At 42.3% G+C, this 12,021-nt stretch overlaps 2 protein-coding genes across 2 annotated transcripts; one reads left to right on the plus strand and one right to left on the minus strand.

The window, feature by feature from the left end:
- The first annotated feature begins 4,143 nt into the window (after positions 1-4,143).
- LOC106566543 (parapinopsin) lies at positions 4,144-7,186 on the plus strand. Its single transcript, XM_045692995.2, has 5 exons — positions 4,144-4,435; positions 4,675-4,765; positions 4,886-5,123; positions 5,206-5,448; positions 7,061-7,186. Exons 1-5 carry the CDS (start codon positions 4,144-4,146, stop codon positions 7,184-7,186), a joined length of 990 nt encoding a protein of 329 aa, XP_045548951.1.
- Positions 7,187-7,532: 346 nt separating this feature from the next.
- Positions 7,533-9,275, minus strand: LOC106566534 (complement C1q tumor necrosis factor-related protein 3). The gene is made up of 3 exons (XM_014134633.3): positions 9,041-9,275; positions 8,251-8,397; positions 7,533-7,950 (listed from the first exon to the last, which is right to left on the minus strand). Exons 1-3 carry the CDS (start codon positions 9,243-9,245, stop codon positions 7,649-7,651), a joined length of 654 nt encoding a protein of 217 aa, XP_013990108.3. The 5' UTR covers positions 9,246-9,275; the 3' UTR covers positions 7,533-7,648.
- Between the last annotated feature and the right edge of the window lie 2,746 nt (positions 9,276-12,021).

A 12,021-nucleotide genomic window follows, 5' to 3' on the forward strand; every position in this document is an offset into this window, starting at 1 on the left:
TACAGGGAGGAGGTGAGGGCCCTCGGAGTGTGGTGTCAGGAAAATAACCTCACACTCAATGTCAACAAAACAAAGGAGATGATCGTGGACTTCAGGAAACAGCAGAGGGAGCACCCCCCTATCCACATCGACGGGACAGTAGTGGAGAAGGTGGAAAGTTTTAAGTTCCTCGGCGTACACATCATGGACAAACTGAAATGGTCCAACCACACAGACAGCGTGGTGAAGAAGGCGCAACAGCGCCTCTTCAACCTCAGGAGGCTGAAGAAATTTGGCTTGTCACCAAAAACACTCACAAACTTTTACAGATGCACAATCGAGAGCATCCTGTCGGGCTATATCACTGCCTGGTACGGCAGTGATATAGCCCGAGGCTCTCCAGAGGGTAGTGAGGTCTGCACAACGCATCACCGGGGGCAAACTATCTTCCCTCCAGGACACCTACACCACCCGATGTCACAGGAAGGCCAAAAAGATCATCAAGGACAACAACCACCCGAGCCACTGCCTGTTCACCACGCTATCATCCAGAAGGCGAGGTCAGTACATGTGCATCAAAGCGGGGACCGAGAGATCGAAAAACAGCTTCTATCTCAAGGCCATCAGACTGTTAAACAGCCATTACTAACATTGAGTGGCTGCTGCCAACATACTGACTCACTCTCTAGCCACTTTAATAATTAAAAATGTATGTAATAAATCTATCACTAGTCACTTTAAACAATGTCACTTCACATAATGTTTCCATAACCGGCATTGCTCATCTCATATGTATATACTGTACTCTATACCATCTACTGCATCTTGCCTATGCCGTTCAGCCATCGCTCATTCATATATTTATATGTACATATTCTTATTAATTCCTTTACACTTGTGTGTATAAGGTAGTTGTTGTGAAATTGTAAGATTACTTGTTAGATATTACTGCATGGTCGGAACTAGAAGCACAAGCATTTCGCTACACTCGCATTAACATCTGCTAACCATGTGTATGTGACAAATACAATTTGATTTGATTTGACAAAGCCAGTTTGACTGACAAGTGGTCCCTGGGAACAGCAGACCCTCTCCCACTCCTCTAGTTAGCAGTGGATCATGCAGCAGAGCTGTCAAGGAAAGTGCAATAAAAGATTCCATGGGAAATTAGCCCCTCAGAATCAAGGAAAGTGCAATCAGAGGTCCCTCAGGAATTGAGCCCCCCTGAATTATTGACCCCTCAATCCGGATCTAGGGATTTAGTTGGTCTTATCTCTTATCATCTACAGCCTCTCTCTGCTGAGTAGCTTTATAAGGACAGAGTGGTCCAGATTCTGAGTGTCTGAATCCATAGAGCCATTACCAGGCTACTACACTACACAGCTATAGTGCCTCGATTGGACTGCTGGATCTATTATAGATCTGCTATTGAACTGCTTTATATATATATATATCCTCTACTTGACTGCTTTATATATTATAGATCTGCTACTGGACTGCTTTATATATTATAGATCTGCTATTGGACTGCTTTATCTATTATAGAACTGCTACTGGACTCCTTTATATATTATAGATCTGCTACTGGACTGCTTTATATATTATAGATCTGCTATTGGACTGCTTTATCTATTATAGATCTGCTACTGGACTGCTTTATATATTATAGATCTGCTACTGGACTGCTTTATATATTATAGATCTGCTACTGGACTGCTTTATATATTATAGATCTGCTACTGGACTGCTTTATATATTATAGATCTGCTACTGGACTGCTTTATATATTATAGATCTGCTATTGAACTGCTTTATATATATATATATATATATATCTTCTACTTGACTGCTTTATCTATTATAGATCTGCTACTGGACTGCTTTATATATTATAGATCTGCTATTGGACTGCTTTATCTATTATAGATCTGCTACTGGACTGCTTTATATATTATAGATCTGCTACTGGACTGCTTTATATATTATAGATCTGCTACTGGATTGCTTTATATATTATAGATCTGCTATTGAACTGCTTTATATATATATATATCTTCTACTTGACTGCTTTATCTATTATAGATCTGCTACTGGACTGCTTTATATATTATAGATCTGCTATTGGACTGCTTTATATATTATAGATCTGCTACTGGACTGCTTTATATATTCTAGATCTGCTACTGGACTGCTTTATATATTATAGATCTGCTACTGGACTGCTTTATATATTCTAGATCTGCTACTGGACTGCTTTATATATTATAGATCTGCTACTGGACTGCTTTATACACTGCTCAAAAAAATAAAGGGAACACTTAAACAACGCAATGTAACTCCAAGTCAATCACACTTCTGTGAAATCAAACTGTCCACTTAGGAAGCAACACTGATTGACAATACATTTCACATGCTGTTGTGCAAATGGAATAGACAACAGGTGGAAATTATAGGCAATTAGCAAGACACCCCCAATAAAGGAGTGGTTCTGCAGGTGGTGACCACAGACCACTTCTCAGTTCCTATGCTTCCTGGCTGATGTTTTGGTCACTTTTGAATGCTGGCAGTGCTTTCACTCTAGTGGTAGCATGAGACGGAGTCTACAACCCACACAAGTGGCTCAGGTAGTGCAGCTCATCCAGGATGGCACATCAATGCGAGCTGTGGCAAGAAGGTTTGCTGTGTCTGTCAGCGTAGTGTCCAGAGCATGGAGGCGCTACCAGGAGACAGGCCAGTACATCAGGAGACGTGGAGGAGGCCGTAGGAGGGCAACAACCCAGCAGCAGGACCGCTACCTCCACCTTTGTGCATAGAGGAGCAGGAGGAGCACTGCCAGGGCCCTGCAAAATGACCTCCAGCAGGCCACAAATGTGCATGTGTCTGCTCAAACGGTCAGAAACAGACTCCATGAGGGTGGTATGAGGGCCCGACGTCCACAGGTGGGGGTTGTGCTTACAGCCCAACACCGTGCAGGACGTTTGGCATTTGCCAGAGAACACCAAGATTGGCAAATTCGCCACTGGCGCCCTGTGCTCTTCACAGATGAAAGCAGGTTCACACTGAGCACATGTGACAGACGTGACAGAGTCTGGAGACGCCGTGGAGAACGTTCTGCTGCCTGCAACATCCTCCAGCATGACCGGTTTGGCGGTGGGTCAGTCATGGTGTGGGGTGGCATTTCTTTGGGGGGCCGCACAGCCCTCCATGTGCTCGCCAGAGGTAGCCTGACTGCCATTAGGTACCGAGATGAGATCCTCAGACCTCTTGTGAGACCATATGCTGGTGCGGTTGGCCCTGGGTTCCTCCTAATGCAAGACAATGCTAGACCTCATGTGGCTGGAGTGTGTCAGCAGTTCCTGCAAGAGGAAGGCATTGATGCTATGAACTGGCCCGCCCGTTCCCCAGACTTGAATCCAATTGAGCACATCTGGGACATCATGTCTCACTCCATCCACCAACGCCACGTTGCAACACAGACTGTCCAGGAGTTGGCGGATGCTTTAGTCCAGGTCTGGAAGGAGATCCTTCAGGAGACCATCCGCCACCTCATCAGGAGCATGCCCATGCGTTGTGGGGAGGTCATACAGGCACGTGGAGGCCACACACACTACTGAGCCTCATTTTGACTTGTTTTAAGGACATTACATCAAAGTTGGATCAGCCTGTAGTGTGGTTTTCCACTTTAATTTTGAGTGTGACTCCAAATCCAGACCTCCATGGGTTGATAAATTGGATTTCCATTGATTATTTTCTGTGACTTTGTTGTCAGCACATTCAAATATGTAAAGAAAAAAGTATTTAATAAGATGATATCATTCATTCAGATCTAGGATGTGTTATTTTAGTGTTCCCTTTATTTTTTGAGCAGTATATATTATAGATCTGCTATTGAACTGCTTTATATATATATATCTTCTACTTGACTGCTTTATATATTATAGATCTGCTATTGAACTGCTTTATATATTATAGATCTGCTACTGGACTGCTTTATCTGAGGCTCAGTAGTGTGTGTGGCCTCCACGTGCCTGTATGACCTCCCTACAACGCCTGGGCATGCTCCTGATGAGGTGGCGGATGGTCTCCTGAGGGATCTCCTCCCAGACCTGGACTAAAGCATCCGCCAACTCCTGGACAGTCTGTGGTGCAACGTGGCGTTGGTGGATGGAGCGAGACAGTGAAGCGCTGCTCTCCAGGACGGGCTACACCATCCTGGCGGTGATCATTGGTGTGTTCTCGGTGGCCGGGGTCTGTATGAACGTCCTGGTCATCGTGGTGACGGTGAGACACCGGAAGCTGCGCCAGCCTCTGAACTACGCCCTAGTCAACCTGGCAGTGGCAGACCTGGGCTGTGCTCTGTTCGGGGGACTGCCCACTATGGTCACCAACGCTATGGGCTACTTCAGCATGGGGCGGCTGGGCTGCGTGCTGGAGGGTTTCGCTGTGGCTTTCTTTGGTGAGTTACCATCGAGGACCACTTTGGAAACAGAGGATACATGTACAATGTATCCTCTGGGAATACATTGTACATCTAGTTGTATATGTTTTCACCCAAATAAATTAAATTAGTGTCTGGCTATGCAGAGAGAGTTAGATTTGTCAAATCTACTAGGCCTATTAATGTCAGTTGAATGGATGTGTTTGCTGGGTTATTGCATGTACATGTAGTGTACATGTTTGATGTTGTCTTCCCAGGTATTGCAGGTCTGTGTTCAGTGGCCGTGATAGCTGTGGACCGTTATGTGGTGGTGTGTCGACCAATGGGGGCGGTCATGTTCCAGACCAGGTCAAGTATTCCGTTTAACTCTGGTAACTGTGCATATACAGAGGGAAAGATAGCAGTTGCGTAGAAGTAAGGATAAATGTGTGATGGAGATAACTGTAATGTATTCGTACTGTAACACAGGCACGCAGTCGGAGGGGTGGTCCTGTCCTGGGTGTGGTCGTTTATATGGAACACCCCGCCTCTGTTTGGCTGGGGCAGCTTTGAACTGGAGGGGGTTAGGACCTCCTGCTCCCCAAACTGGTACAGCAGGGAACCAGGAAACATGTCTTACATCATCCTTTACTTCCTGCTCTGCTTCGCCACTCCTTTCTCCATCATCATGGTCTCCTACGCTCGCATCCTCTTCACACTACACCAGGTGGGCATGGGATGTGTGTGTGTGTGTGTGTGTTTATACATCTGTCTGTGTGTGTGTGTACTCATTTGTGTGTGTGTCCCAGGTGTCCAAGCTGAAGGTGTTGGAGGGCGACAGCACCACCCGCGTGGAGATACAGGTTGTGCGTATGGTGGTAGTCATGGTGATGGCCTTCCTGCTCTGCTGGTTGCCCTATGCGGCCTTCGCCCTCTCTGTGATCCTTGACCCCAGCCTCCACATCAACCCGCTCATTGCCACAGTGCCCATGTACCTGGCCAAGAGCAGCACTGTCTACAACCCCATCATATACGTGTTCATGAACAGACAGGTGAGGGACAACACATACAGTACACAAGGAAAGAGGATACCTAGTCAGTTGCACAACTGAATGGATTCAACCGAAAAGTTTCTTTCGTATTTAACCCAACCCCTCTGAATCAGAGAGTTAGGGGGGGGGGGGGGGGGGGGGGCTGCCTATTGACATCCACGTAGGCTGAGAGTTGTGTATAACAAGTACACACACACAAACATACAAACACACAACCCTGTTGTCTTCATATTCATGAGCATAGGTATGATTGTGTACTCTATAAAAAAATAAGAGATACATCATAGAATCGTAATTTGAAAGATGAAATATGCATGTTGTTATGTACTGTTTAAAAATGAGTATTATCTAGCTAGTGGAGTCCATGTTGTTACTGTGTTTTCTGAGAGTATTATCTAGCTAGTGGAGTCCATGTTGTTACTGTGTTTTCTGAGAGTATTATCTAGCTGGTGTAGTCCATGTTGTTAATGTGTTTTCTGAGAGTGTTAACTAGCTGGTGTAGTACATGTTGTTAATGTGTTTTCTGAGAGTATTATCTAGCTGGTGTAGTCCATGTTGTTAATGTGTTTTCTGAGAGTATTATCTAGCTGGTGTAGTACATGTTGTTAATGTGTTTTCTGAGTATTATCTAGCTGGTGTAGTCCATGTTGTTAATGTGTTTTCTGAGAGTATTATCTAGCTGGTGTAGTACATGTTGTTAATGTGTTTTCTGAGAGTATTATCTAGCTGGTGTAGTACATGTTGTTACTGTGTTTTCTGAGAGTGTTAACTAGCTGGTGTAGTCCATGTTGTTACTGTGTTTTCTGAGAGTATTATCTAGCTGGTGTAGTACATGTTGTTAATGTGTTTTCTGAGAGTATTATCTAGTTGGTGTAGTACATGTTGTTACTGTGTTTTCTGAGAGTATTATCTAGCTGGTGTAGTCCCTGTTGTTAATGTGTTTTCTGAGAGTATTATCTAGCTGGTGTAGTACATGTTGTTAATGTGTTTTCTGAGTATTATCTAGCTAGTGTAGTACATGCAGTGGTGTAAAGTACTTAAGTAAAAATACTTGAAAGTTCTACCTAAGTAGGTTTTGGGGGTATCTGTACTTTATATTACTATTTATATTTTTGACAACTTTTACTTTTACTTCACTACATTCCTAAAGAAAATAAGGTACTCTTTACTCCATACATTTTCCTTGACACCCAAAAGTACTCGTTACATTTTGAATGCTTAGCAGGACAGAAATGTTTTCCAATTTATGCATTTATTAAGAAAACATCCCTGGTCATCCCTACTGCCTCTGATTTGGTGGATTTACTAAACACACATGCTTCATTTGTAAAAATAATTCTAAAAACAAAAAAATTGTGTCATCTGGTTTGCTTAATATAAGGATTTTAAAATGATTTATACTTTTACTTTTGATACTTAAGTATATTCAAAACCAAATACTTTTATACTTTTACTCAAGTACTACTTTACTGGGTGACTTTCACTTTTACTTGAGTCATTTTCTATTAAGGTATTTTGACTTTTACTCAAGTATGACAATACGGTACTTTTTCCACCACCGGGTCCATGTTGTTCCTCTGAGTGTGTTGTGTATCTGTCTATCTCTGTCCAGTTCCGGGACTGTGCTGTTCCTTTCTTGCTGTGTGGTCTGAACCCCTGGGCCTCAGAACCAGTGGGCTCTGAAGCTGATACCGCCCTGTCCTCCGTCAGCAAGAACCCACGAGTCTCACCCCAATGACAGCAACTTTACATTTTTTGTACAATGTAAAGTTGTTGTTATAAAATATAGTTTGATGTGCAATATTTGGTTGTAACTGTTTCAAGAATACTAATAAAAGTATAGTCCATGATATTTGGACAGAGACTTCTCCATGTGTATTGGAGATCATTAGTGTCACAAGGGCTTTAGGTGGATCCGGGTTCCTAATCTTAATCTGATTTACTACAAATATATTTAAATCCCCTGCTGCCATATCCCAGTTTAATCTAATCTAAATTAAATTCATCTAAATTGATAACATGATCAAAAGGAGCAATACCAAAGTCATTGCTGCAAACCATGAATTCACTAAAGAAACGATTGCTGCTTTAATATTGCTTTTATTGCCTCACACACATGTAAATGACAGCAAAAGAGAATATAATGTGTGGAAGTTAAGTGAAGAACCCTCCCAACTTAAACCCTGAACCCCTCAGTCTCTCACTGTCCTCCTTCAACATGGAAGAGCAGGAAGCCACTGAAGGTGCTGAGGTTTCTGAAAGCGTTACTGGTCACCTGGAAACCAGACGGTAGGACCAGGGAAACCGTGTCTCCTTTGGCCAGCTGCAGGGTGGCCCCGTTGGACGCAAAGTCTTCGTTGTCCCCCTTGTCCTGATACTCATAGACCAGAGCTACCTCCTCATTGTTCTTGTAAAGGGCCACCCCGATGTTGTCCTCCTTTTTCCAGGCATAGGAAGTGAAAGTGAAGTAGTAGACTCCATTTACTGGTGCTGTGAATGCTCCTGTATGGGTCGACAAGGAAATTCATAAGAATTTGTGATTTATAAAGCATTATTAAACCATTTATAATGGCAAGTTATCCAACCCTAAAGGTCCCGCTTTATTCGTAGTGTATCTTTATTAATCCTTTATAGAGCATGAAATACAGTTTAAGATGATTTGTGACCCATTGATATGTCGTTCTTATGACGCCAATATGTTATCTGGGAATGTTTCAGCCAGACAAAGTAAGAATTATATGTGAAAATGCAGATGCAGTGGGAGTTGTCTATGTAAATCGCAATAATATTTCAGCGGCTGACCTGTCCTGGGGCTGAAGGCGTTACCAACGTTGGTGATGACGTGAGTGTGGACCAGGTTGGTGTCTGCCTGGAAGGGCCCGGTGTTGCCGTAGCCCTGATTGTCCTGGGTAGGAGGTCTCAGGGCAGCTGAGAAGGCCACACCCACAGCTGAGTATAACAAAACATATAAATGAGTTGATTTCAGTAGATTTGACATTTACATTTTTTTGCCTCTATCACCTGTTTAACTAGCATTGGCTAAAGAGTAACACTTTATTTGGATAGTCCATGCTTTACAGAACTATCAGTAGTATTTCAACAAACTATCTGCTAACCCTAACCCTAGCTCTAACCTTAACCCCTACCCTAACCCTAAACTTAACCTTTAACCTTATTCTAAACCTAACCCTAACCTTATCCTTAGCAAGCAGTTGCTTATCAACAGATTTGTTGATAGTATGACCATCTGTCGAGCATCTACAGATGAAACATCCAGACTCTCCATAAAGTGTGAGTGGCTAAAGTTAGCTGATGTTTGTAGTGGCGGTATAAAGAAAACCAACCCATGTATTAAAGTTTGTCTTCACCCATATATAGACATCTTGCAAGTTGAGTAACCATTTAACATTCATTTTTAAAATACTTAACTTCCCCTTTAAATTCAAATCAACTTATTCAGTCATATCAGATAATTCATTATTGGCCATTGTTCTGTCATTGTTCATTTTCTGTGCATGTATATCATTTATATCTGGTGCATGTAGTTACTATTATATTAAGAAAATATATATAAAAATCCAAAGAGACTTACAGTTGCGTGACTTTCTCAAGTCCTCAACCTCCCTCCTCAGGTTCCCCACCTCGGCAGACAGGCCAGAGAAAAGGGTAAAGAAAGGGCCAAAGCTGGAATCAGAGATGGAGTGCTTATTGGTGGAATCATCTGCCTGTCCATAAGACAGACAAACGATCACAATCAGCTGGAGAGGAAGCATCGTCTTCTTCATCATTGTCTTCATCTGGACCTGCAAGCATCTGTGGAGTTGGGTAGTTCCAAGGACTTGTTTATAAAGGATGAGGTCAGGGCACATGTGACCAAAGTAAAGGACTTATTAGGAATTACATGTTGAGTGTGGACATTAGAAAAAAATAATTAAATGTTTGTCAGTAATCTTAACTGGGACATGTTCGTTCCCACCCTCTGTACAAACACATTTGTTGTGCCTTGGCCAAATAACACAGAAGTATCTGCAAGAGCAAACTTCAACCTCATTTCCCCAAAATCTTATCAACTGTTCAATTACAGGAAAACTTCTGTCAATTATTGTTTGATTTTCATCTTCTATTGATTTGTAAATATAGTGTCATGCTTTCAGTCAATAATATTCAGTCTTGTCGTCAGTCCGCCACATTGCACTGGACTGAGAATCTAGCTACAAGTCTGAAGGTGACACAACTGCCTCTAGTTCTCAAATATCAAGACCGTGGCCACGTCCCAATTATCGCTCCGTCCTCCCAAAGCGTGCACTAGTTCACTTCCCTTCACTGACTTAACAGAAAATGACTGTTATAAGAAACATGGAAACACAACTCTATCCCGCACCTACACCAATCCACTGCGTTTACATTTTGTTGGAAGTAGTGAACGACACACACAGATCACACACTCAGAACAAACAATAAATCAGTCACAAAGCAGGCCCCAACATGGAACCCATACGGCAAACACAAAAGAGGAAGACCCACCTGGAGACAGCACAGGACAGGAGATGAAGGCAGAGGGTTTGGAGTGGAAAGACCGAAAGAGATGGAGGCGATTCATCGATGGCCTGAAAATCGATGGGCTGTTTACCTCAAAGAATACAAAGGCCTAAGTAAGTAAGTGAACGAGTGTACACTTCAGGAGGAAGGAGTTATTATTGGGACACAGCCTGTGACTATGAATGCTACTTCTTGTCTCACCACGTCTCAGTATGTCAGGCATTAGAGAGTTGATACTGAGAACTACAGGGTATAATTAAACAGTAAGGCCTGGGGGGGGGGGGGGGGGGGGTGGTATATGGCCAATATACCACATCTAAGTGCTGTTCTTAGTACGGAGTACCAGACAACTGCCCTTATGTTGGCCATATACCACACCCCCTCGGGCCTTTTTGCTATTAAAAACTGATTACCAATGTATTTTGAGCAGTAAACATAAATGTTTCGTCAAACTCACGGTATACGGTCTGATATACCACGTCGGCCAGCCAATCACCATTCAGGGCTGGAACCACCCAGTTTATAATATAGCGTATGTCCAGAGCATCCTGAAGCTACATCTTATCTTTGACCCCTCTTAGTCTGATCCCGTTGTACCACTTGGTCTGATATCAGCTTTTTAGATTGGTTGTCTGTATTTTATTTCCTTCAAAAAACAGTTTATCTGGACCTATGTCTATGTGTCAGAGTACTAGGGCTTGTACCAATATTTACAGGGATGTGGAAGTATGATAAGGGTGTTAAGGTTAAACAATGCGAGAACATTGGATTAGAATGAACCTACTATAAAGTCAAATATTTATTTATCTATGGAGGTTTTCCTTGGAATGGAGGATTTATCTAAATGCTACTTCTGTTGTGGAAAATATTAAATCAAATACTTCTTTGACACCGGAGCTTGTAAATTCAATTACTTTATTACAAAAGTAACAGAAGCCGAGCCTTTCTATGGAAAAAGCCTCCTCATTCTTAGTGCTTGGCTTTTATACAGTTTTACCCTTACAAAACGTCATCACCCCACTTTACGAATCATGTTGTCTTACTTAGTTTACATTCTCTTATTGGCTGAGACATTGGGGCATAGATTCTATTGGTGGAATGACATGCATACTGGAGCCTATCACTGACTAGCTAATGTTCCTGTCCAAAGGTCTACAGAAGTTTAGACCGTTGTTGTCTGTGTATGATTAACCAATGTGCGTATCCAGTAGCCTTCAAAAGATCAGATGTTGCCCAGACCAGACATGTCTTGTTGGTTTGCCTTGCCTCATCAACACAGATTCTGCTTACATTCTGTTTTTTACATGTCCAATGGTCAATTTGATGTTGATCTAGCTTTGTACACTCGTCATTTCGCTTACACATGTCTAATATTTAAACTTATATCGATTCTTTTTTCTACTTCAAAGAGAACAGTATAGGTTACTGAAAATCAACCCTAGTCATGAATATTCACCTACACTTCCAAGTGCAAACAACGCTTGAATATGAACATTAACAGATGTACTATGGCTTAGGATGGCGCTCTCTCTCTGTCTGTAACCAGGATGGATTGGTGGTAAAACAGATAGCAGAAGTCACCATCATCTTCATCCTCCTTTACATCTCACCATCATGATCACCATTTCCAGCATCATCAAGCACAAACCATTACCTCCATTTCATCACAGTTCAGTTATCCACATGAGGGAGACCAAGCTGAATGACATCAATTTTCACACTTGTTTATTAGTAGCAGTAATGTACAAATGTAAGGAGAACATGTAAGGAAAACACCTCTTTTACGCTACTGCTACTCTGTTCATCATATATGCATAGTCACTTTAACCATATCTACATGTACATACTACCTCAATCAGCCTGACTAACCGGTGTCTGTATGTAGCCTCGCTACTGTTACAGCATCGCTACTGTTATTTTTCACTGTCTTTTTTACTGTTTTTATTTCTTTACTTACCTATTGTTCACCTAATACCGTTTTTGCCCTGTTGGTTAGAGCCTGTAAGTAAGCATTTCACTGTTGTAATCGACGCA

Source organism: Salmo salar, chromosome 13 (genome assembly GCF_965601325.2).
Source record: "Salmo salar chromosome 13, fSalSal1, whole genome shotgun sequence".
NCBI classification, from domain to species: domain Eukaryota; kingdom Metazoa; phylum Chordata; class Actinopteri; order Salmoniformes; family Salmonidae; genus Salmo; species Salmo salar.

What these genes read in the sequence shown, in the direction of transcription:
- LOC106566543 (XM_045692995.2), top strand. Translation starts at nt 4,144, where the DNA reads ATGGAGCGAGACAGTGAAGCGCTGCTCTCCAGGACGGGCTACACCATC. An exon ending in GCGGTCATGTTCCAGACCAG is followed by an intron (nt 4,766 to 4,885) that starts GTCAAGTATTCC and finishes ACTGTAACACAG; the next exon opens with GCACGCAGTCGGAGGGGTGG. An exon ending in TCCTCTTCACACTACACCAG is followed by an intron (nt 5,124 to 5,205) that starts GTGGGCATGGGA and finishes TGTGTGTCCCAG; the next exon opens with GTGTCCAAGCTGAAGGTGTT.
- LOC106566534 (XM_014134633.3), bottom strand. Translation starts at nt 9,245, where the DNA reads ATGAAGACAATGATGAAGAAGACGATGCTTCCTCTCCAGCTGATTGTG. An exon ending in CTTGAGAAAGTCACGCAACT is followed by an intron (nt 8,398 to 9,040) that starts GTAAGTCTCTTT and finishes TGTTATACTCAG; the next exon opens with CTGTGGGTGTGGCCTTCTCA. An exon ending in CGCCTTCAGCCCCAGGACAG is followed by an intron (nt 7,951 to 8,250) that starts GTCAGCCGCTGA and finishes CGACCCATACAG; the next exon opens with GAGCATTCACAGCACCAGTA.